This window comes from Coffea arabica, chromosome 4e (genome assembly GCF_036785885.1).
Source record: "Coffea arabica cultivar ET-39 chromosome 4e, Coffea Arabica ET-39 HiFi, whole genome shotgun sequence".
NCBI classification, from domain to species: Eukaryota; Viridiplantae; Streptophyta; class Magnoliopsida; order Gentianales; family Rubiaceae; genus Coffea; species Coffea arabica.
This window is the reverse complement of record NC_092317.1, coordinates 3,515,561-3,540,930: the sequence shown is the minus strand read 5'-3', so window position 1 is coordinate 3,540,930 and position 25,370 is coordinate 3,515,561. Positions and strand designations below refer to the sequence as shown.

At 35.9% G+C, this 25,370-nt stretch overlaps 2 protein-coding genes across 3 annotated transcripts; one reads left to right on the top strand and one right to left on the bottom strand.

Moving 5' to 3' along the window:
• Positions 1-9,638: 9,638 nt before the first annotated feature.
• On the top strand, positions 9,639-12,041 carry LOC113742734 ((+)-borneol dehydrogenase 2-like). 2 transcript variants are annotated; one of them, XM_027270674.2, is made up of 2 exons: positions 9,639-10,011; positions 10,888-12,041. In XM_027270674.2, the coding sequence occupies exon 2, from the start codon at positions 11,142-11,144 to the stop codon at positions 11,982-11,984; it is 843 nt and encodes a 280-aa protein (XP_027126475.1). In that variant the 5' UTR covers positions 9,639-10,011; positions 10,888-11,141; the 3' UTR covers positions 11,985-12,041. The 2 variants fall into 2 exon arrangements, with proteins under 2 accessions (XP_027126475.1, XP_027126474.1); XM_027270673.2 differs by having other exon boundaries at positions 9,850-10,011; positions 10,883-12,041.
• Positions 12,042-14,301: 2,260 nt separating this feature from the next.
• LOC113741481 (amino acid transporter AVT6E) lies at positions 14,302-16,810 on the bottom strand. The gene has a single exon (XM_027269014.2). The coding sequence runs from the start codon at positions 16,326-16,328 to the stop codon at positions 14,868-14,870; it is 1,461 nt and encodes a 486-aa protein (XP_027124815.1). The 5' UTR covers positions 16,329-16,810; the 3' UTR covers positions 14,302-14,867.
• Positions 16,811-25,370: the final 8,560 nt, after the last annotated feature.

Sequence of the window (25,370 nt, the reverse complement as noted above, 5' to 3'; positions counted from 1 at the left end):
AATGATTCCAAACGATCTTGAGGTGGACCAAGTTGTCATTACTTTATTGAAGGAGCTAATGGAAAATTTTATACTTCGCTTCGAGATAAAGATTGTATGTGACATTCGCATCCTTCTTATCTTTAGTATCAAATCGAAACTTATCAAGGAATCTGCAAGACGGTGATCTAAATGTGACTTATGAGAAAGAGAGAGAATACTAACACAAAAATAAGAAAAGTTTTGAAACAAGTACTACTAGTTTCCACTGTCAACCTGGGGCTCGTATCAGCTGCTTGCTTGAAGGTAATTAAACCCGCAGAAATTAGAGCTTTGATTCTTTGCCTAAGATGGATAGACGACGCAGGTGGGTTCTAACTTCTAAGTCTGACTGACTCATTCACAGGGTTGAGCCCGAAGGTTCGGTGGTAAAGTTGAGTTTGAGGAAGCAATGAACCACTTATTGATTTACATTTTCAATTTGTGGTTCAAGACCTTCCTTTTTCTTTTTATTCTTTTAAGATTTGGAGCCAATTTTATATAGAAGGGGAAAAATAATTAAATTGAAGCTGCACGAAGGTTAATAAGTTAGTGACGTGAATTAGGGATTTTATATTTAAACTATAAATTAGAGATGTTACATGATCCCTCCATCAATTGCAACCATAAGAATAGACAGGACGCAAGTAGTATTAATTACTAGTAGGTCACATGGAAACAGTAGGATGGCGGAGATGACCAGCTAGCTCCGGGGAAGGGAATATTTTAGGCAGGGAAAGTTATGCATGCATCTACTGAGAGTTGCACAATCAAAATCATTGGTACGTACGAATGGAGTCAGGTGGCAAAATTCTGGAGGAGGGACAGGAATGATTATTGCAAGAAGCAGTGGTTCTTGAAGGTTCATGGTCAAAATTTGATCAATAAAAATGTAAAGTTTAGATTGCATCTTACACATCGTTTTTTACATCATATGTGAAACTTACAAAATTTTGTTTTATAATTATGCATTGGTGAAAATAAATTACACCGTAAGCATACAGAGTTATATTTTGCACAAAATCGGTCCAAACGATTTTCCGGACAATCGTTCCCGAGTAAGTTGAGTCTCTAAGTGGCTTTTGTAGAAGTTGCAGCATTATCTGCTATGGTATACGAGGGGATGGTGGCAAGGCTACCTGGCCAAATGGGATGGGATGAGACTCTTCTGGAAACGATTTCGCGTGAAGTTGTGTGATGATTGAGGCAATTAAAAGACCTGGTGGCACACCCTAAAAAAGAGTCTTGAGTTATTGAAAGATGGTGATACCGATACACTAATTAAATACGCATTGCCTGTGCATTGAACATTTTTTACTGTCAAAGTACCTTGGGCCGTGAGTGAAAAATCTAGGACAACAAACCTGGCCAAGAAGGCAGAGAGTAGGTAGTGGCTAAGAAAGATGGCCCATGATCTTCTCCAGAGTGTAGACTACACTCTTCGTTGTGAACAGATTGAAGTTTTAGTCGTACAATAGTAAACGATGTCTGAGTTGGTGCAAAATAAATACTATGCTTGGAGAGTCAGGGTGCATAATAAATATGACGATGTCTGCGAATTGTGGGCGAAAAGGGCCAGAAAAAAGAGCTCGTGAATTACTAAGAGAACAATTTGTTACATCTGATAATGTATCTGAATCGCGTCACACCATTGAAGTTCTTCTTCACTTGGCCCAATCCAACAACACCCCAACAGCTCTGAAGTTCCATACAAATCTTCCTGTGAAAAGCCATCTCCGAACGTCAATCTTATATGGGTTCGTAATATCTTTATATACCAGTACCAGTACCAGTACCATGCCACGTTAACTCCGTTTTTTTTTTTCAAGGTTCTCTCCCTCTGGTGTAGAGCTGCATTCTCCTAAGCATTGGTTAGGATACATCTTGCATTCTTCCCAACTCTGTCTATGCTTGCCAACTAGTAGTGTTAGTATTATTCTAATGATGACCAGCACTGTCATCCATGGAAATGAGAAATCTGGTGCCCTCAATCACGGATGGGAAAAAGCAGAGTCAGTGGATCCTGCACTAGGCCGACTCCAATCTGTTTTCGTCTTTGGAAGGCCTAAATTGTAATAGTAATAATATTGTGAAACAAAATTAATAACCCAGTCCTTGAAATTATCAGGAAAATAGCATCATATTTGAAGCAAAGGTAATCAAACCCCACGTGGTAGTTGAATGGGCAAAATCATATTTACAGGAGTTTATCCAAGCCCAAGAAATTAATAAGATGGCTGGCTCAAATGAATTCTTCAGACGGTAGGCATTCTCCAGAATTGAGAGCAGCAAGGTTTTTTGAAGGTTACTGTAGATGCAACATGCACTCTAGAGGATGTAGGAATTGGTATTCCTTGAAAATCAACCATTTAAGGGAGGATCCACTAAATTTCACTGTCCAGACAATTGCTGACTGGAAGGGGAGCTCAATGGACCTTAAAAGGGGATCCTCTCACACTCCTGAACCGATGTGGGAATTGGTATTCTCGTTAGAGATGATGACGGATAGCCTATGGTAGGTAGCCTTTTGTGGAAAGAATTGGTAAAGTTATATTTTCTAAAATTTGCTGAAATTATAGCTGTCATCAAAAGATTAAAATGGACAAAAGAAGTGGGGATTGAGATTTTGATTCTTGAAAGTGATGCTATTATTAATGTTGTTCAGAAAATGAATTCGGATGAAGTGGATTTTCTGATTTTGGCAATTTGCTAGACAAGGCTCGGAACCTCTATAAATTTTTTCCAAGGATGTAAAATTTCCCATCTTTATAGAACTGGAAAATTGCTAACCCATGTTTTAGCAAAACTTTCTCCTGATTTGAAATGTAGAACTGTTTGGTAGGATGATTTCCCTTCTTTACTAATCAAAGACCGGAAATTTGCCAACCCATGTTTTAGCAAAATTTTCTCTTCGTTTGAAATGTAAAACTGCTTGATAGGATGATTTCCTTTCTTTACTAATCAAAGCCGTAATATATGATTTGAATGAATGAAATCTTTGTTTTACCCTTGAAAAACATTATCCGCAAAAAATACAAAAGCTCAAAATTTGTTAGCTCCTGCTCTAAGATTGAATTTAACATATGCCGAATATTTTGGTAAACAATATCCGCTCCTATATAAGTAAGCAACTTATTCGTCAAAAACAAACCAACAAATGGAAAAGATAACTCTCCCGTAACTTGGCAATCTCATTCATCTTCACATTTAGATCTCAATGCTCAAGTCGATTTAAGTGATATTCGAGCTTCTTCTCTTTTTTGGTGAGGTAACTAACCTTGAATTTGAGTCCAATAGTCTTTGAGATTCAATTATCAATATCTATTCTTTTTTTTTTAGGTCAAAAAAAGTTTGGGTGAATTATCAATATCCATTCCAAGCTGAAAACAATTTCTGGGCTAGGCTTGAAAGGGTATCGGTGATGTTCGGCTAGGCTTGCAAAGACTCTGTATGTAAAGAGTATTGGGCCACATTGAAGATTGACTTCGTTAATATGTTGCTTATAATACAGAACTTAGTGTGTGTGTGTGTATTATGTGGGTAGTCAATTTTCCGTTGGCAAAATCATAAATGACTAAATGAGTTATAGTAAAAATAATTTTATCAGGTTCTCATAGCGTAAACCAAACAACACAGCAAAATATTCGATGTCAAAAGTTCCATTAATATACTTCACGTTAATGTTTGTAAGCAACATGATAGCATACTTCAGCTAAACAAAGGCTAAAAAGAAAAGGATTAGTATTATTACTTCTCTTTAAGAGGACATACAATTAAGTAATTTAAAAACATCCGTTTGGATTAATTATTTTTTGGGGTGTTTTTGAAAAATTTGACTGTAACAGAGTTTTTAGAATATATTTTGAAATATTTAAAAATAGTAGAGTTTTTATAATATATTTTGAGATATTTTTTAAACATTAAAAAAATTTAGACTATTTTTCAGAATACCTTTTGGAATACTTTTTAAAAAGTATTATAATATTTAAAAATTAATTTTTGAAAAACTGATTAATCCAAATGGAGCCAATCTGCTGAAAGTTGAGGGCTAAGTATGCGAATGTACTTGACCCATTTCTGCTATACATCGTGAAAGTCGAGTTCATCAAAACAAGTGGCCAATAAAGTCTTAAAATATAAAACTGCACCGACCATCAAGAAACCTACACTATCAAGCCTAAAAATTCTCATCACAAGCCGCTCCTCACCCTATCTCCATTGCAAGAATGACTGTCTGTCTCCCTGTCTCTCCGGCGCCCTCTCACCACTGCCGACAGCTCCGCTAGGATCTATTCTATCTTTCCAGTCCAATCACCATTTGATGCAGTTTAAGTAACTTGTGAAGGCTTGTTCATATACTAAGATGATGTAGTTGTTGTTGATTTGGCAAATCTGTAAATAACAAGATGGTTACTCGTGGTTTCTGTTTTCTCCCATGTCTTATGGTTTAAAACGGAAATATATAGTGCACTTGATGATTTTGAATTTTGTAGCATTATATTAGAGGAAATTTCTATAGTGTTATGCTTTTGTTCTAAAAATTGGATTTTTATGATCTGTATGGTACTTAATGGGGCATCTACATCTCTCTTACGCTATCCAGTTCCTTATCTCTATGATATTCTAATAATTAGAAATTCATTTCTTTTTTGTTTCGCATAGTGAGAATCTTCCTGTGCTTCGAAGGGATTTTTGTTCTTGAAAATTTCTAGCATCAGTCTTAAGGCAATCTATAAGCAAAGATCCCATGGGTTTTATGCATCGCTGACCAGATGGAGAACTAGTTCTCTTTCCCATAGCTAGTTTGGGAGTTGTGATTTGACGAGAAAACAAAAGAAAAAGAAAAGAAGTGACAGAAAAGACATTTCGAATTTGGGAGTTTTTGAGGGGTAGAAAAGGATGAAAAGCGTTTAATTTGGACAAATGAACTCCTATTGTTGGTTACCAAAGTTTTCTGCCCAAGCATCGGAAAAGTTGAAAAATGCCTAATAATTTTTTTCTAAATGCCAATTTTGTCCTCAAATGTGTATTGAATAAATTTTTATTGATATATATATCTAAAATCATACCTTTTCCCACCCTGAACTCTCAAACAATATTAAAATCTCTTCCTTTCTTTTTTTTTCTTTTCTTTCATAACTTAACATTTCCCATCTTTCTTTTCTAACCTAAACATCCAAACTAGCTAAAATATCTATTAGCAAAAATCTCATAGGTTTTATGCATCATTGACCAGATGTAGAACTAGTTTTCATGGGTTTTTACATTGTGTAACCTGATCTTATATTTCAGATTTACTTTTTTCAAGGAGAATTGTCAAAGATATGATTTTAAGGATCCCAGCCATATGTTTTGCCCCCTTCAATTATGTAAAAAAATGATATTAAGGATCAAAGTTATATGTCAAAGATTTGAGTTTTATTCCTCCAATCTTTCTATGGCAGTATGAAGTTCCCTGTCAAAGTTGGAATTGGAGTACAAATGTAATGGTACCCTTCAAATAAAGCTGTATATTTTATGGTGTAAATCAAATTCTGCTCCACTTCCATTTTCAAAAGGGACCTAAGACACAAGCTCAGTTTATTTGAAAGTTTTGGTTTCGATTTTGTTCTTATTTGACTTTCCCCTCCTCCATCTTAATTTAAGTGTTTCTCTATGAACCTAACTTATTTCTACACAGTAGACCTGAATATATCATTGTCCAATGGCAGAAATTTTCTGCAATTAGTATGCTGATGAGATCTCACAAGTGATTATCTTAATGGCCTAGATGGGTGAAAGTAAAAGGAATTGTTTTTAAACTACATAGATGAATGCGGTTAAATGTATGGAAATATAGGATCAAAAGACTAGTATGACTGTAAAGTGTTAGTGTCTCAAACGGTTGAGTTGTAAAATTAGAGCTATATTGGTATCAATGCTTGAGAGACAGAGACACCACTACAATCAACAGACTGTAACGTGGGTTCAAAGTTGCATAGAGAAAGTTATAATCCTTCTTTTTGGAGATTTAACAGCTTTTTATTAGTAAGAAATGAAGTGTTCTGACAAGTGTTGTATGATTTGACAGGACAAGCGATTAAGGGATCAGATCAGAAGTATCAAGACAATGAAAAATGGCGAACATGCTGTTTTCACTATACCCTTGAGCTTGCTTATGGTAAGTCTAGCTTGTGTCCAACAATATCCTCTTGAAGCTACTCTCTAGTTTGTTGTTCAATTACTTTCCTTGGTAAGTGTCATAGTTATCTGCAAAGATGAGGGATATACAAGAAGATCCTTGCAGAGTGAGAATGTTAGGGAGAAATTTGGAAAATTCTCAGCAAGCTTGATGAGGTGTTTGATTAGTGCATTTTACGGTTCTATAATTAATTTGTTCTGATATTACCTTTGTGCCCTATTGAGTATGTACATTTTTGCGATTCAGTAACATATGAAGCTCAATAAAAAGATGGAACATAAGTTGAGAAATCAAATGGACTTGGGTTCACAACTCTAGAAGTTTATATTCATTTTCATTTAGATATTTTGCCATAAGCTCTGTTTTTGTGTTAAAAGATTGGAAAATGTTGTTTCTAGAATAGGTCATTTTTGTATTGCTCCTGCTAAGGCTATGGAGACAATGAAGAAGGGGAGTAACATGCAATTGATTTTGAGCTTCCCAAACCATCGCTCGATCGAAAGTAGGAAATCAATGGCAAAATGAGATGGAGGTAAGTCTAACGTTCAAGAAGGTTACTGTCCATCTCCGTCTAGATAATTTGCCATCGGCGGTATGTTTTTCTATATAATGACTAGGAAATGTTATTTTGAAATAGGCCATTTCTGTGCAGCTTCTTCGAAGCTGTCGAGACAATGAAGAAGGGGAGTAAAATGTAATTGGTTTTATGCTACCCAGATACTGTTAGATGTATGGAATTTTAGGTTTAGAAGACTACAAAGACGATGAGTCTTAGCGTTTTATTGATTCCGATGGTTGTATTGCTATAACTGAAGCTATTTGGGTATTAGGCCCGAGGGACAAAGAGACCTGGGTAATCAGCAGTGCTGCTATGAGGGTTCAAAGTTGCATAGAAAAGGTTTATGATCCTTCTTTTTGGGAAACTTAATAAGTCTTTGTAAGAAAGAAAATTGTGGGTTCAAACAAGTTTATTTATTTATTTTTTAACACCAAAGGACAGGTGAAGGGATCAACTATTGACAATGGAAAAGGGTGAAATTGCTATTTCTCTATACCTCCTAGGCTTGCATGTTGTGAGTCTTCCTGACCCCCAACCATTCCTCCGATGCTACTCTCAAGTTTGATGAATTTACTTTCCTGGGCAATTGTCAAGGAAGGATGGAATATGCAAGAATATCCTTGCAGAGAGTGAGAAAATGCATTAGGTTAGTGCATCATGAAGTTTCATTATATTCTTTGTGAGATAATTTGTTGTTAGCTGTTTGTTTTTGTGTTTAATGCTTGGAAAATGTTGTTTTGGAATAGGTAATTTGTGTCTTGCTCTTACGAAGGTGTTAATAAGACAAGACAATGAAGAAGGTAGAAATGGTCTTTCTTGACGGTGAAACCACAGTGTGAGTGCCAAATGCAAGATATTCAATAGAGGATGTGTGCTTTTGATTAGAGGATGTGCATTCCGTATCTAATGGATTCTTTTGCAAATGGATTTGGGAAAAAGGGGAAATCCAATTTTTGTTTATCAAGATCACTCAGTGATGCAGCCCACTGAAGGAGGTTGACGCAGGTAGGGGTGTGAATCTATAAGCATCGTGGCTTGGGAACTTGTCATATTGTAGATTTGACACTTCCATTTGCCAGGTTGGGTAGCCTTGCCCCCGGCTCCAATGGCCATCGCGAGCAACCACTGGAGGAATATTTTTGCGAGCCATAGTTACTGGTGTTCTGGGTTTGTGGAGAGGAGAAGATACAAAACACCCCACCTACACCACCTCCCCCTCCCCAAAAAAGGGAAAACAATTCCTTAACAAAATTCTATTCTTTTCCCCGCCAAAGAATTATGCCATCTATTTAATTGTAATCAAGTTGGGTTGTCTTCAATCTCAAGTTGCACCTATTTATTCCTTGATTTTCAAATAAAATATTTAATGGTTGTTCAAAACAACTGCAGACTGAGATGCGCAAGTAATTTTTTCCCCTTTTTTTGCCTCTTTAAAATTTAAATTAATTTTATATACATTAACAGTCAGTCTATATATTAGTGGACATAGTGTCAGTGTAGATATAAGATTGATTTAAAAAATTTTATCCTCTTATTTTTACAAATGAAACCTTTGTAAAACGTTTAATGATTCTTTGGTTATAGTAATAAACATGAAGGTGGTTGTGAAAGCTTATTTGTGAAGAAGCTTCACTATTATTACTGACACTACTTTTACGTGATCGCAGCCTCGTCGAGGCTCTGATATATGTCCTAGTCATGGATAACTAAGACGTGTTTTATGCTTAAAACCTAAAAGCCGTTGAAAGCAAATCATTTTTTGCACCAAACTTTAGTAGAGACGAAGGAGGAGGGTGGGAGCTATTGCGTGACTGCATAGTCAACAGATATCCACGTGTCATCGTCCATAACTTGATTAAAAAGAAAAAAAAGGTTACCCATTTAATCAACTTTTTATTTTATATACATCAAATTGTTATACAACATTCATCTATAAAAACTTTAGAAAATAACAATGCAAATGTTCTCTATTCACAATGTCTTGCATGCATGATATCCTAACAAAAATTGTTAAAAAAAAAAATCAGTTATGCCATTAAATTAGGAAAACCTATGTAAATTGCACTTTCACCACTTTGTTGTTGTCGCCATCATATACTGATTTTATAAATGGAAAAATTGCCAAATTGGCCTCTCATATTATGAATAAAATCTTTTTTAGTCTTCTACATCCAAAATTAGTCAAAATAATCCCTCAAATATTTTTTAAAAAAAGTGTCTATTTAGTCCCAAAATTTATTATCGATCAATTTATAGCCCAAAAAGCACATACCTCTCTTGGGTGCCCACAATTTCAAAAGCAAAATGAGAACATAATTGGTTTTCTTGAAAAAAAAAAAGGTACATGACTATTGCATGACCAGTTTCCCAATAGGAACCTCAATTCTTATCCACTAAACATATAATAAAAATATATCTACAGTGAGATAGATGCTATATAAGTGAAAAAAGTACAGAAATTGCACGTCATTTTTTAGTATTTCTTGTTCAATTATGGATTTGGTGGATAAAAATTATTATTCTCTGTTAGAAAGGTGATCTTTTTTTTGTCGATACGATAGACTATTTTTGTATTTTGATGCTACGGGAAAGGAAGGACTTGAACAGGTCGAAGAAATCGGAGGGGACTGAATCACCTACCTGCCCAAACGAGTGCAAGACGCACTCATCTGCCACATTTTTGTGACGAATGATGGGAGGCAGGGTTTGATCCCCTGACTTCCCACCCCACCAACCTTGGTAGTGGCTACTAAGCTCCTTGATTTGTTAGAAAGGTGATCATATGATTGTTCTGTGCTTTTTTTTCTTTTTTTTTTTTTTTGGAAAAAAATGAATTATAATTGAAAGGATAGGGTGCAGAGTACCCAACACTTTAAGTTTAGAGTGAAAAGTAAAAGTGTGGCGCAACTATAGACAGCGGCGCATGGTGGATTTAGGCTGTGAAAAAAGTCTACTTAGACGAGGCCCCTGCAGTCAGACACCCCAAGCCCACCACCCAGTTCTCGTCGTCTCCAGTCAAGTGGGGTTGGACAAAGGACGTTTAATACCTCTCTCTTCTATTCTCTGCGTAGTTCTCTCATTCTGTAGCCCGTTCCTCTTCCTCTGCGTGGTTTTCTCACTCTGTTGCCTGTTCCTCTCCCTGCTTTCTCCGTTGCGGTTAAATAGGGTGGCCGACACCATTCCGGCACCACCCTGTGAGCAATTGTCACTAGTAAAGAACTCAAATCTGTTGATTTGCACTTTTCATTTAAAGGTACTATTTGTATCATGTTTTCTGGTCCAGATAGATTAAAAGGTTAAGAGGGCCAGTGGAGAATTTGATTCTTGTTATGTTGTAATTTTCTTGAGGGGTAGTTTTTGGGTGACACTTTTGCTCGTCTTTCAAGATCTGTTTCTTATTCGTTAGGTCTGCTTCTTGTTGGGACTCATCTGGTTATCTTTGTAGTTATATATTATACTATATATTTATGCTCCCGTAGCCAGCCCCTGGTCTCTGCTGCAATGATCCGTGCATTTTGTTCTTGACTGATATACAACTCTTTTTCTGTGTGTTTGAAATTCCAATTTCTAATTTGCCGTTTTGATCTGATTTTAGTTTCTTCATATTTGGGTAAAGTACGATATGTAAGTTAGAAATGAGGCTCAGCGTCGATATGGTACTAATGGGGTTCAACTTGACCTTGAATGTGAGTCTGTGTTCAACTAGATGACCAAGCTGAAATTCTAAACAATGAGCTTTCCAATTCGATGGTTCCCAAAGAGAGTTAACTCGGTATGTAGGTCAATATCAACTCCCAGTCCTAAGTCAAATTGACCCAAGATTTAAAATCAAGTCTCTAAGTTCATCCACTATAAGCATTCTCTTACTAATAATTCATCTCTCTAGTTTGTCTATGTACCATCTATCTTGTCTTTCTATCATCAATTGGAGAACCCCTCCCCCCACCTGATTCTCTCGAATGCGTTTTAGTACTAGGAATCATATTTGTTTTCTTGTCAGCTGGCTTCTTCTTGGTGCCCTGGTTAATAAGTTAATGGGGTTGGATTTGGTAATTGCTTCCTAGATTTTTTAGGTTTAGTACAGTATTATATTCATCTTATTGAAATTTGAAGGGTTTTGTTAGGAAAGGTGTTTGTTTACTGATCAAGCGGCTGCTAAGTGTAATCCTTTGGTGTAATAAATGATGGATTGACAACAGAGCAGCTCAGAGTGCAAGGAGGATACCTAATTATTCCAACACAATCCTGCTACAACTTTCATAGGAAATAAATTTCTGGCAGTGGTTCCCAAGCAGTGAAAATTTTGTGGGGTATCAACTATGGTGATAATGATCCTCAGATAGAAGGCCTTTGGTGTAGGGCTGGTGCTGTTAACCTGCAATAATGTCCAGTACGAGCTCCAACGATTGTTCTCTTCCTAGCCAAAGATTATTAGGAAAAGTTGCTTTGGTCACTGGAGGTGCTACAGGCATTGGAGAGAGCATAGTACATCTGTTTCACAAACATGGTGCAAAGGTTTGTATTGCTGACATCCAAGACGAGCGTGGTCAGCAGCTGTGTTCGAACCTTGGTGATTACCTGAATGTTTGTTATTTTCATTGTGACGTCACAGTAGAAGATGATGTCATCCGTGCTGTTGACTTCACCGTTGACAAGTTCGGCTCACTTGACATCATGGTGAACAATGCTGGGGTATCAGGTCCTCCTTGTTCCGATATTCGTAATTTTGAACTATCTGTGTTCGAAAACGTGTTTAATATCAATGTGAAAGGCGTTTTTCTGGGAATGAAACACGCAGCTCGTATCATGATTCCGCTGAAGAAGGGCTCGATTGTTTCTCTCTGTAGTGCTGCGAGTGCAATGGGCGGTGTAGGACCTCATGCATATGTAGGGTCTAAGCATGCTGTTTCAGGGCTGACCAAGAACGTAGCTGCAGAGCTGGGGAAGCATAACATACGGGTGAACTGTGTCTCTCCTTATGCAGTTGCAACAAGCTTGGCTCTAGCTCATTTACCCGAAGATGAGCGGACAGGAGCCGCAATGGATGGTTTTCGATCGTTTGTTGGGAGGCATGCTAACTTGCAAGGCGTAGAGTTGACAACACATGATGTTGCTAATGCTGTACTCTTTTTAGCTAGTGATGAAGCAAGGTACATTAGTGGAGTCAACCTCATGGTTGATGGCGGCTTCAGCTGCGTGAATCACTCGCTCCGTGTTTTTAGATGAAACTTTGTGTCTTTTCATTCATATGATATATGGTTTTAAGGGCAGCCTGTTGGGTAACTTGATGATTTTTATTTGACATTTGGCCAGTTGTCCTATTCTGCTCCTCGATTCTGTCTGATAAAAACCAGCTCTAGGACTCTTGGGTCGTATTTGCTAAACATTGGCAATGATCCTTGTAGTCGCATTATCTATCAGAAGTGAACAACCAGCGAAACGCTGGTCAATATTTGCTTTTTTCTCCTTTTACAAGTCCCTGCAATTTAGTAACTGTCTCTTCCCTTTAGCAAATAGTAACTTTTTCTTCTTTTTTAAATGTCAGAGAAGTTTTTTAGAAATTGTAAAAATTATTTGCATCGCTAGATAAGTTAAATTCCGTTCTCTTTAAAGTGATTATCCGTCCCTTCGCAACGGAGCAAAGGGAATCTTGATTCTTTTTGGTATCACTGGAAAAGCCATCAAAATTGTAATTTCAAAAGTAAAGTGATTACTGGTACGTGGTAAAAGCAGAGGTTTAAGGTGGATAGGGCTGCAAACGAATCGAGCTGCTCGCGAGCCGCTCGCGTCAAGCTCGAGTTGAGCTCGTTATTAATCGAGCTCGAGTCGAATTCGAGCTCGAGCTCGAGCTCAGAATATTAAGCTCGTTAGCTCGCGAGCCGGCTCGGGAGCTTGGGTATATATATATATATTTTTTTTTTTTTATTTTTATTTAATAATAAAATTACGTATATTATATATATATTTTTTTATTTTTTTATTTTTTTATTTTTATAGTAAAATTACGTATATATCCTTAATATTTTATTATTTATTAAGAAAAAAATATTATTTTATTTATTTTTTTAAAAATAAAATAATTATTTTTTATTTTTTTTTGAGCTCGAGCTCGAAATTTGCCGGCTCGTCGAGCTCGAGCTCGAGCTTGGTAAAATTTAGTTGAGACTCGGCTCGATTAGCTCAAAACTCGACTCGGCTCGGCTCGTTTGCAGCCCTAGGTGGAATCAAATACCCCAGTAACCCGGGGCGGAGAACACTTTTCCCATTCAAGGCTACTTCTTAACCAACATCAATCCTGAAATTGGCATATCCCGGCACAGCGGAGAGTCTATTGCTCATTTTTTCACTCCGGCAAAGCTATTCATCGGAAATTTCACTCCTCCATGCGCTCTAGTTTCCTGTGTGTCGATGCCACTCTCGTCTACAACTTCTAGACTAAACAAAAACGTCACTCAATTGGCTTTTAATGCTATCCCAAACTCCCCAGCAACGCTAACAATAATTGCCAACTACTGGTAAATGCAAATTCAACGCGTGTGCAATATATATATATATATATATATTATGGTCATATATTTTATATAAAATTTGCATTGCCGAAGCAAACCTTTGATCTTTTAAATCTTTTTCATAAAATAATTCTATGTTTATAATATTTAGGGATAATTATGTTGAAAAGATATACTTTAATTGTTAAAAAAAAAATCATTCAAAACGTTTCTCGCATTTCATCGATTAAATTTTTTCTATCATTAATTTCTAAAATATTAATTATACATTTCTGACTGATTCAAGTAAATAAAATTTGATCCTAACCTAGATTTCATATCAATGTTTACCCTGAACCTATCACGCAATTCACATATAATCATTTTCCAAAGGCAAAAAAGATTAGACACCATTTGTATTAATACAAATGACGTGATCCAAATTCATTTTGTCTCTAAAAAAGTGGAATCTAATCTGAACTTTATTCAAGTTTTCTCCTAAAAAATGTAAGATCTAACCTAATCTATATTCATTTTTACCTTTAAACAAGTGGCATTTGACTTTTTTATGGCTAAAAAATGATCACATATGAGCTACGTGATGATTTCAAACCAAAAAGTGATCAGAAATCTAAGTTGGGATCAAATTTTGCTCCATTACACTTATAAGAGATGTAAAATTAACATTTTAAAAGTGAAAGGCTAAAAAATTTATTTAGTAAAATGTAAGAAGCGTTTGAAAGATTTTCCCTTGTAATTAAAAGTTAAAAATAGTCATGGACAGAAATCTTGACAACATGTGTATAGTTAATTAAAGTAAGAGTAGTTTTCACAAGGACAAAAATGAAAGTTCATGCTAATCTCAATCTCCTTCATTTCCTTTTATATACGGTATGGATATTAACTGTTAACATGAACCCCGACAATAACCTCTCCTCAAAACTCAGATTAACCCTTTCTTTGCTTAACCTGGCTGCAATAAGAGCTGGAAATATAAAACCTAACGACACTGCTGTGGAACACAAAATACCATTTTTTTCAAGTGCAAACGCAAGTGAGATGAGAACTAGAAATTGATACCCGTAACTAAGCGTGCTTTTCGTATCTTCCAACACGAGTCATCAGCAAAGTATGTAATCCATCTAACTTTAAATGGTTTGCGCATGTTTCTTAATGAACAATGCCAAAAAGTATTACAAGTCTGTTTGATACTCTATGGTAGCAAAAGAGATTAGGCTCGAGGTGGAAGCATAACCAAAAGTTGCCAAGATAAGGAGCACAAGGTACCAATTCTGCAGCAATCCCATCAAACAATGACTTCAATCCGGATGCCTGCTCAAAACTCATTGTTGATTGCTCTTAAGCTTGCAAAGTAGAATGAAAATGACCAAAAGTCCGGACCAAACACTCTGTTTCCAAGCAAGGCTATCAATGCTGAAATTTGGCATATGCCCAAGATCTTATCTGGCTCTGCAGAGGGAGGGCTCATTGCTCATTCTTCACCTCACTAAGCCACCGCTCCGGCAAAGCTATTCATCTGAAAACTCACTCCACCATTTGCTCTAGTTTCCTCCATGTCCGAACCACTCTCGTATACAACTTCTAGACTAAAATAAAAACATCACTCAGATTGGCTTTTAATGCTATACACATTGCCAATCACCCCAGCAACGCTAACAACAATTGCCAATGTTAACATGAACCAAGACAATAACCGCTCTGCAAAACTCAGACTAATCCCTTCTTTGCTTAACCTGAGTGCAATAAGAGCCGGAAATGTGTATCCCAATGACACTGCTGTGGTTGCTCCTGTAAATTTGAAAGCTGTCCAGATGTTTGGGATCATTGTGGATCCAAAATAAATAAGTCCTAAGAGGACTAACGTCAGGGCCAGACACCTCTTCTTACTTTCCTGAAGTGGAGCTGATCCTTCAAACAACATGGTATCCACTGTTTGCCTCAACGAAAAATGGATCACAGGAAACACTAGAATTAAATGAAATATATATCCTATTCGGACAATGTAGTTTAAAGCAGTGCTAAATCGAATTCCAAGGTCCTTATCGAAGTTAGTCAGCACATCAGCTTCGGTATCCTTTCCAAAGAGCAAATATCCAGCTATAGCCGTTGAAGCATAAACCAAAACACAGATTACTGTCGTGATCCTCCCCACACGATTCATCTTGCTAGGAGAGCGTCCTTCCAACTCATTGTAGATCGGCTGAACATTAAAGTGACAGACGTAAGCATTTGACATAATAGGAATCACCACAAGCAAATCCAAAATGGCCGTCTTGGAACCAAAATCAGGTGCCATTCTTGGAGCCTCAATCTTTCCTTCAACAAGCTTAATGAACGCCACAACAAAAGCAACAAAAACAAATACAACTGCAAGAGCTACAGAGGCAGCTGAAGTTAAGCTCAATGAATCAATCTTGTCCAAAGCACAAAGGGGTGCAAGAAAAATCACCACAATGACCAAAACCAACAGTTTCCTATGATCCCACATTCCATGGCCTAACCACTGATCAAAAACGCCAATATGCCTAAGTGAACCAGATAAAACATCCCCCATTATAATCAAATACACAACCAAAACGCCAGCATTATTGACAATAATACAAATTTCAGACAAAATCCTAGCTGCCCTACCCAGTGCAGCTTGCACAACTTCCCCATATGATGAGGCCTTGCAATGAATCGCAAATCGAACGAGCAATTCAACACTAATTTCAGACAAGATTCCCATTAAAAGAATAAGCACAACACCTAAAACCAAGCCCAAAACTTTCATGGTTGCAGGCAAGGCCATGATGCCAGCTCCAATAATTGAAGTGGTAAGGTTAAAAACAGCACCATAAATACCTGACCCTGATTTAGCTTCTCCAATAATAAGGGGTAAATTATCAAAATCAAGATCATCACGAACCTCTGAATCATCCACGTTGTCAGGTTTCACATAGCCCAGTTCTTCATCCTGAGATATCAATCTGAAAGACTTGTCCTTTGATCCCAAGACATGATCTTTAACCTTTAACTCTACGTCAGAATCCTTGGATATAGCTGAATAATTACTATCCATACGTGTTCTAATAAATTTTTACAAACTGCTCTTTTCAGAAGCCAATGTCCATGAAAATTGGGAGCAAAAAAAGAAGCACCTTTTTTGAATGAGATGGTTCCGGTATTGGATGCAGAAAAGGGAATAAAAACTCAAGTTTCTGCAAATTTATTGAGATTAATTGAATTGTCGATGGAAGAGAGGGAAAGGGCCGGGGCTGTGCGATTTGAGCATAGATCTAAGGATGGTCAAAGGGTGGACTTTTTTTTTTTTTTTTTCCTTTCTTTTGGAGGGCCAATGGATAGAGGGTAAACAGATTTGGTATTGGGAAGCTTTCTATCGGCGGAATAATCTTTGGTGGTTTGCGCAGTCGAGTTTAGACGTTAGCATTCAGCTGGAGGGTCACCTCTCGCCTGATGTAAGTTGGTAAAATTGGTCATTACTCGGTTCAGAGTTTAGTTTAAACTCCAAGTGAATGGTTTGTAAACTTCCCCAAGAAAGTGATTGAAGACGAGCCAGCTACTCTTGCAGATTTGATATAAATGATGAATATGTTTCTGTTGCTTTCCAAAAAAAAAAAAAAAAAAGTGGAAGGGGTAGAAAAAATGGGAGAGTTTGGGATTTTTTTTTTTTAAAAAAAAAAACTAGTTTAAGGAAATCCTAAGCCGAAAGAGATGTAGGCATGTAGGAGACCTTGAGAGGAGAATTGTAAATCTAGGAATATCTTATTGATGATCGAGTGAATTTTTGGGACCTTTTTCTGTGTTTTTGTGTGTGTGTTTGGAACCTTGGATAGAAGATTATTGGAAAAAAATTTATCTAAAATGGTGGTGTGTTTAAAAAGCCATTATTATTTTAATGATCACATTTTTATGTTCCAAATAATGTTATATATTTCTGAGGTGAAAAAATAATTAGAAAATGCATTTAGAATCATTTGACAAATCTTTTCAAAAAAAGAAAAGATCACTTGACTGATAATGTCCCACCTAAATTGGGGTTTGGGGTTTGGTGGCGTGGATGCCGACTTGCTTGTAAACGTTTTTATTTTTGATTGACAACTTTTTGGGCCCTAACCCTATAACAAGTTCAACTCAGTTGTTCTCACGAGTCACATGAGGGAAAGAATGTGGGAGTTTTAATTTATAAGAAACCTGCGGAAATCTCCCTCTCCTAAGCAAGCCCAAACCAGTTCTCAAGACAGATGGTCCATATAAGTCTTAGATTTGAGTGACAATATGTGACCTTCTTGAAAATTGAAAACCTAATTCAAATAATTTTTGGCCTGAGACTTCTGGCTCATCAAATTTTTGGTAGGCAACGTTCTTTGCCATTTGGTTTTGGTTTTATCTTTATTTCAGTAGTAAAGTGTCAGTTAACTTGTATGAATAAAAACATATAATTATCACAAATGCTTGGACGAAGTTAATCCACATCTAATTGACTAGCTTAATATAGACGGTGTAGGCTCAGGTGTTTGATTTTTTTGTCATCAAATAAATGCTTCTGAAATATTAAGATCTAAACCCATTAAATTTAAATGTTGAATTGAATTATCAAACAGAACCTTATTTTTTAATCATTTGACTTAATTATGTGACTAATGACTAAACAAATTACAGACATTCATTTGCCCACCTCGCTCGATCACCACTAATTCTAAGTTTTGGCTAACATAACAGCCCAAAATTAACTAAATAATCTAGTAGCACTAATTAATTCGTCTTCCATTTGTCTCTGTAATTCGAAGCTTAACAGCTCTTGGTATGGATGGAGGAGGCAATACGGGCAGCGTGAAAGAAACAAAGCTTTAGGTCCTCCAATCTCTTTTTTTTTTTTTTTTTGGTTACATCATTATAAATATATTTTTTTAAATTATTTTTTTATCTCACATATATAAAATTACAAGAAGTATTATAGTAATAATTTATTTATTTTTCCAAAGAATCTCCAATCCAAACAAACTTATACATGCTTTTTTATCTGGATTGAAGGCCCGACAATAATTGACAAATAACTTTCAAGCACACGAAATATCCTCTCAAAACTCATGAATACATACAGTTTTCATGAACCTCGGATTTGTTCTTTTATTTATAATGTCTTCTGATAGCCTTTTTAATTTTGTGTACAAGATACGGTGGTTCCAGCGGGCAAACCCCAGAAGAAACCGACCCAGTATTATACGGTTCAAAGTCAAACCACCGGAATCGACTCCGCAACTGCAAGGACCAGTGGTCCGGGTCACGTCCATCTCTGGTTTTTCAGTTTTTTAGTATTACAATTAATTCATCGTTAGCGTTGAAAAAAAAAAAAAATCATCGTTAGCGTAAAGCACCCGGCACTACATATATACACGTGTCATCGACTGAAACATTCGCCTGCCGATATGGAACAAAAACATAATAATATCAAAATATTACTGCTACTGGTTAGAGAGAGTATGTTTTATTAATTGCTCATTTTACAATCGAAGATCTGTTAAAAATGCTTCGACTGACGTTACTGTCACCCAACTAATTTCTGGTACTACCACTTGAAAAACTTTTACCATTGCATTGACAAGTCACACTGGTCAATTCTACCCACAATAAATCTTTCATGAAAAATAGTGGCAATTCAACAGTCAATAAATAATGATGGCGTGCCTCGTCGCAATTCCAAATCTCTTTGATTCTAGCTGCCAGAGATTTACAGCTGGTTTGGATTAGTACTTTCTAAAGTTTTTTTTTCAGAAAAAATATACTCTATTATCGATTTAATATATATAGGGTGGAGAGGTGTTCAGAAAATATATTTTGAGAAAAAAAAAAAAAAACAATTCAAACAAGGCTTTTAAGGTACAGCAGCCAGTGACAAAGAAGCGGAAAGGCATAGGAACCGTTTTCTTGAAATCCGATGTAAATCGTTCTGTAGATTTTCACAATAAAGATATGTTGTATTCATTTTATTATTCACGTGGATACTTTACGTTTCTGTCGCGTTGCGTTGGAATTCCATGATGGTATTTTTCATCCGCACAACTTGAATTTTGACCTTCTTACCCAACTCCGAGCCATTCATCGTCCGTGAAACAGAGCCAAAGTCAATAATGTCAATTAGTATGTTTTTGCTGTGTCACAAATTTTGCAATAACTTTTAAATCCTAACAAAGATGTACTGGCAATTAAATATTTGAAGAGAAGAACAAATTTTGCAACGCGAGAGCTTGAACATGGTGGTTTAACTGGAGCTATTTGCAAATCTTGGATCATAAACTCTTTTGAGTCTTCATAAGTTGCAAACATTCTTTTGGGAAAAAAAAAGTTAAATAAGTAAGCTCCCTTGATTCTCAAGCATTACTACTACTGTTACTCCGTCGTGGTCCATGGTCCACGCCCTATGATCCAAGTTCATCTCTTGCCTCTTAGCTATGGACTCTTATCCAGTATTGCATCTTCCCTTCGTCATTCACAGCGACTGACTGGTCCCTCCTATGGCTAACATGGAATTCTTTAGTTTGTTAAAGCAACAATTTCAAACCAACTAAGAGTCGAGGTAAAAGGCTGAAACGTTAACGTCTCAGTTTTCTATAATTTCTGCGTGAATTAATTGGACCGTGTACAATTAATTCATTTTGTTCTAGGTATTGGAAGCCAGTCATACATTTATGAATTGTGACTGGTCAAATATTTAAGGGAGTGAAAATCGGTTGCTAAGGAGAGAATTCGGAATTGATATTTAAGGGACCGTCTCACTTTGCATTTGAAAATTAGAGCAACCGTTGATGAAACTCTAACCCAAATTTGAGCTTGATCTCAAAATACTAAAATCAATTTTGTGCATGAGAGCGTGGAAAAGAACCCGCTATTTATTTATTTCAGTATAGTTGTACGTCTGGCATAAAGTTGTAAGCAATATCGATCATTACGTCACACTGCCACCTGTGGATGAAGAATTGAAATCTTGACTGTGTTTAACTGTCTTGATCGAGCATGGCCACACGGTTTTGGAAGGAAGGTGCTATAGATTTTCAAGACATGAACTAGTTAGTAACCAGCTAATACTTCCTTCCCCAGGTACTTGTTAGTCAAATGCAATTCGATCCTTTCTTTGAAACGAAGCAAATTATCTCCATATGTGGCATGCTATCGCTTTCATACTTGTTCAATCAAAACGCAAAAACTCGCTTTCTCTTGCTCTTCCAATAATGAACGGTGGATCAAAAATGATCTTGAATTTGTGTTGTATATGTGTATACCCGATGTCGCTCTCGTGGAAGTTCAATGCTATTTTTTATTTTTTTTTCTCTTTTGATGTATAGGGACGTTGCCTCCATTAATTTCGAAAGATCAACCACTTGACAAGAAACTATACAGAGCAAGAATTCCTGTTACTCGGAAAGATCAACGCATAAATGTTTCGGGCAAGTGGGGCTGCTTTAGATAGATTCTTGCAAAGGATTATAGTGCTTCAGAAGAATCAGCATGGAAACAGGATAAGGATGGATAATCCTAATAAATAGGATATTGTCTTGCTTGCGAAACTGTCAATGTATGGTAATTGAAGCAGCAATTCCCTTCTTCTTCTTTTTTTCCCCCCCTTAAATTCAATCAATCTTCTTCGAAACTTGAAGGTTTGCTAACTAACTAGTTTCAAATCAATCCATCAATTCTCCCCGGCCCCAGCAAAGAAAACGAAAAAGAAAGAAGACAATTGCTGGCTAAACCTGTATGGCGGTGTCCCAATGAGGAGAGGAGATTGTCATTTAATCTACGGCCCTGGCCCTGCTAGTGTTTAATACCAACATCCATCAAGGTTCTAATCATGATCATCGCGTGATAAAATTATTATCTTTCAGTAGCCAATCGAGTATTGATTTCTAAGCACAGCATTTTTATCGTTTTCTTGAAGCTACAAAGATATATAATTGCCTTCCTTGTTGAGAAGCTTTTATAATTTCGATGCGCCAAGGAGTTCATTGAAAATTTTAAATTAGGAAAACATAAAAATATTGCACTTTTGAACTTTAAAAGAAGAATCATTTGTATCCCTAATTTCTTGCCCTATTAATTATTTGTCTGTTTTTAGAGGGGGGGAAAAAAAAAAAAGGAAAGATGATATCAAGGAAAAGTAAAGGAGCATGAACAAAGTAAGAGCCAATAGTATATACTTAAGTTATACCCGGAATTTGAGACAGAAACGTAAAGCTTCTTGAGAAATGCTGGAAAATGTTAAACCTATCCCTTGCAAACTATATATTAAAAAGCCAGCTTACCCAAAGAATGTCAAACAACAAATTTAATAATCCTAAAATTCCCAAACTTTATCATGGCATTGTCTCCCTGAAAGCTATTATGTATTCAGTACAATATGTAGTAGATGTTGGATGGTGTTTATGGGACGTAGAGAACATGATTTTCAGGCTGTTCTTTAGTAGTGCGTCGATCGTCTATTTGCTTGACCGAAGAACAGAAAATAAGAAGAAAAATGAAGGGAACTTGCGTCTATAATCTGCAAGAAAGACTTCACCAACTTAGCCGTTTGAGCTTAAGCTGGATGGCTCACATTCTCACACTAGCTCAAGCCGTAACGTATATCAAAAGAAAAAAATAATGAATGATGATATGAAAAGAAACTCGAATAATGCGTCAAAATCCCGGGAAATGATATACACTGAAAATGATTTCGGATTTTGTTGGTCTACAAAGGAGATCTCTCTTTTCATTTTGATTTTTTCAACCTTTTCCAGTACGACTCCATATGATGTTTCGAGCGGGCACGCATCGGAGGAGGTTGTGTTTGGATTGCATTTTTCGTCATTTTTCATGGAAAAATTACTGTAGCGATTTGATATATGTGAGGAAAAAAAGTGATAGGAAAATGTGATTACGGAAAACGACAATATTTTCCGACGGAAACAAGCAATCCAAACAAGGTTCTCGACTCATATGTTCTTTACGGAGGATTCCTATATTGATTTTTTTTTTTTTAAGACTGTCGAGCGGACACTTATCTGAGAACTATTCTATTACCCCTTGATTTCGTCAGTATTAAATTTAATGCAAGTCATTAAAAGTGACTTTTTTTTTGTTAAGGAGTTTATTTGTGACAATATATATATATATATATATTGATCAATCATCAACATCTACCATACTCTACTCCTACTTTTATTTCTGGTTTAACCTATTCTAAGGGAGACTCAATTAAGTCATTGGAAAATCAAAGAGAACTGAATCATTATCGGATTAAATGAGTGCACTACGTATTCATATGAATTTGAAGAAACCGTATGTTAATGTCAAAGTGATGGAAGGTAGATTTAAATTCTCGATCTTTCATCCCACCACAAAGACTTAAGTCTTTCGAACACTATATTGTTGAGAGGTTAAAAAGTGCAATAAAAATAATTTAGGAGCCGAACAAATAATTTTCTCTATTTCAAATGTGGCCCAAGTGAGGATCCTCAATTGAGAGTCAGTATTGGGCAGTTGGTATTGCACATCGTTACGTAATACACAATTGTCAATTTCCGATCACTAAATAATATGATAACGAGTTATAAAATATAACTTATTAGCATTATTTGACGATGACTGATTGATAACAGCGCACGTAAGTGTGATAAAACCAAGTGATGAAGCATGAAATACGTTGGGCCTTGGTCTCCTGGGTGGACCAAGTAATGGGGTCGTGCCGTCGTGGTGGACCTTATGACGTGGAAATTTTATTGGGCGCTGTTTCTGGAGCCAGGAGATCTAGCTAGTCAGTGATTCCCTACCCTACTTACACGATAACTAGCATAAATGCCTATGCTGCACGCACGATACTGATATTATTAAAAAAAATTAGAAGAGAAAGTGAATTTGAAAAAAATAAAAAGATTATACCAATATAATTAAAATATAAGATTTGTCTATTAATAATTCAAAGTATGATAAAATGTGTACATCATTCAAAAATTATGTTTTTGCGAAAAATAGATCTTAAAATAATAATAGAAATTTATATTAAAAAATGAATATAATCTCATGTTTTATTTGATTTTAAAATGAAATACTTACAAATATTATGTATTCGATTTGATAATCTTGTACGAATATTTTTCACACCAATCAACATTTAGTACGAAAGTAAATATTGGTGGTTTAATTGATTATGTTGAATTTTGTGGAATTCATACTACAAAAAGAATGTTCATTGAGACTTGTCTTTCTTGAAAATAAACTTGCTAAACCTTTTGAAATATTTCAATGAAATCATTGCGATGTAGGTTTCGTTTTGTAATTGATTGCTTTCTACTTTGCAATCTTACAAGTTTGGAATTGAGACGCCGTTGAAATACTTGTAGGTGGGATTTTTCCAGAGTATGATATATAGTATTTTTTTTCTTCCCATATTTGATTTGTGCGGATGACAAATGAAAACTAGTTAGTGATCATTAGTTTTGTAAATAATTATGAGAGTAAAATACGTTATAACAATAAGATACGTAGAATTGTGGGAATTATAATTCAAAAGGGTTCCTAAATTTTAGATATGTGATTTTAGTAATGGTGAGTTTTTTAAATTATCAATTAGTTATTACTATTAGTCGTATCAGTGTTAGACTTGATTTGGGATTTGTAGATGTAATTTTGTAGGGATGGTTATTATCCGTTAGTTAAAATTTTGGAGTTTTGATTTTGTAGGTTAGTGGGTCATCCGTTAGTTAAAATTCTGATGTTTTGATTTTATGGATTTGTGGCTCACATAAATTGAAAAGTGGGAAAGAATAAAGAGAAGGGATTATGAACTAAAATAAATCTAAAATTATAGTAAAAAGAGATTTAAATTTCTGATGCCTGTGAAAACTCCACGTAAAAAATCTTAATTGGAGTGGCAAGGTATGTGGAGGTAGGAGTCTTAATTACAGTGGAATTCTTATTTGACAGAAACATGTTGGTGTCTTTCAAACGTGCACATCATGTGGCGAAAACATGATTGTAATTTGTAAAGCTAATTTGTAGGACTGGTTGCGATTAGTTTAGGGATAAATATTGTTTAATCAAAAAAATGTGAAATTGCAGTAAAATAGAATTCTAAATTTTGATGATTTTGGAAGCACCTTGTCAAAACCCCCCTCCTTAGTGATACATATTTGGCAGACAAGTTTTTTTGCCAAGTTTGTCTGCTACAAGTTTTTTAAAAACTTTAGTTACAGTAATTTCAAAAAACTTTTCAAAAATTTTTAACTATACACTTTAAAATATTAAAAAAAAATACACTTCAAAAATAAAAAATTTTGACAGTAAACTACAGTAAAATTTTAGACAAACATTAAAAAACCACGCTTGCCAAACGGGGCCATAGATATAGATCATGGTAACCCCGGATCCTTGAATAACCCCTGAAAGTAAAAGAAGAAAAATTCGAGGTTCCGAGAATCATTCAAGTATGGAAAACATTTACGCAGAGTCAAAACTTTCACAACGTGGCAATTCAGTATTGTATTAAGTTCCTTGCAGGAATTCAAGCCAAATAATCTAATTAACCAAATGTACCAACTGATGAGTGAGTGAACTGGGGTAGGAAGGTGTTTACGTGTTTCAGTACTGTAAAGGAACCTTTAGGATGAAGCAATTGGTGAGTGAGGTCACACGTGCTTGTCAAACAAATGATGCAACAGGCGAAGGTTATAACTGGGGAGATCGTTTAGTGATGGAATAGTCAATTAAGTAGTACTTAAATTAATTTGATTAGGTGCAAATTAATTAAGTAAAGCCGAAAAGGAGAGAAAAGACACTCCTCCATTCAATTCGTACGGGTTCCTGAAACAGACGTCTTGCATAGTTGCATTATCTTGAGGAAAATATTTTTTTTTAACGAAACAAGAAGTAACAAAAAATGACAAAGACAGGTTGAAATTCATAATGCCTTGAGCATGAGGTTTGGCCAAGTCACTTGACTTTGATAGGTATAAAAGCATTGAACGCGACAGCCAGACGAGAGGATCAGAGGCAAAATTTACAAACCGAAAACTACAAAACCACCCACGCCCCAAAAAAAAAAAATAAACAAAAGAAAAAAAGTAGTGTACCA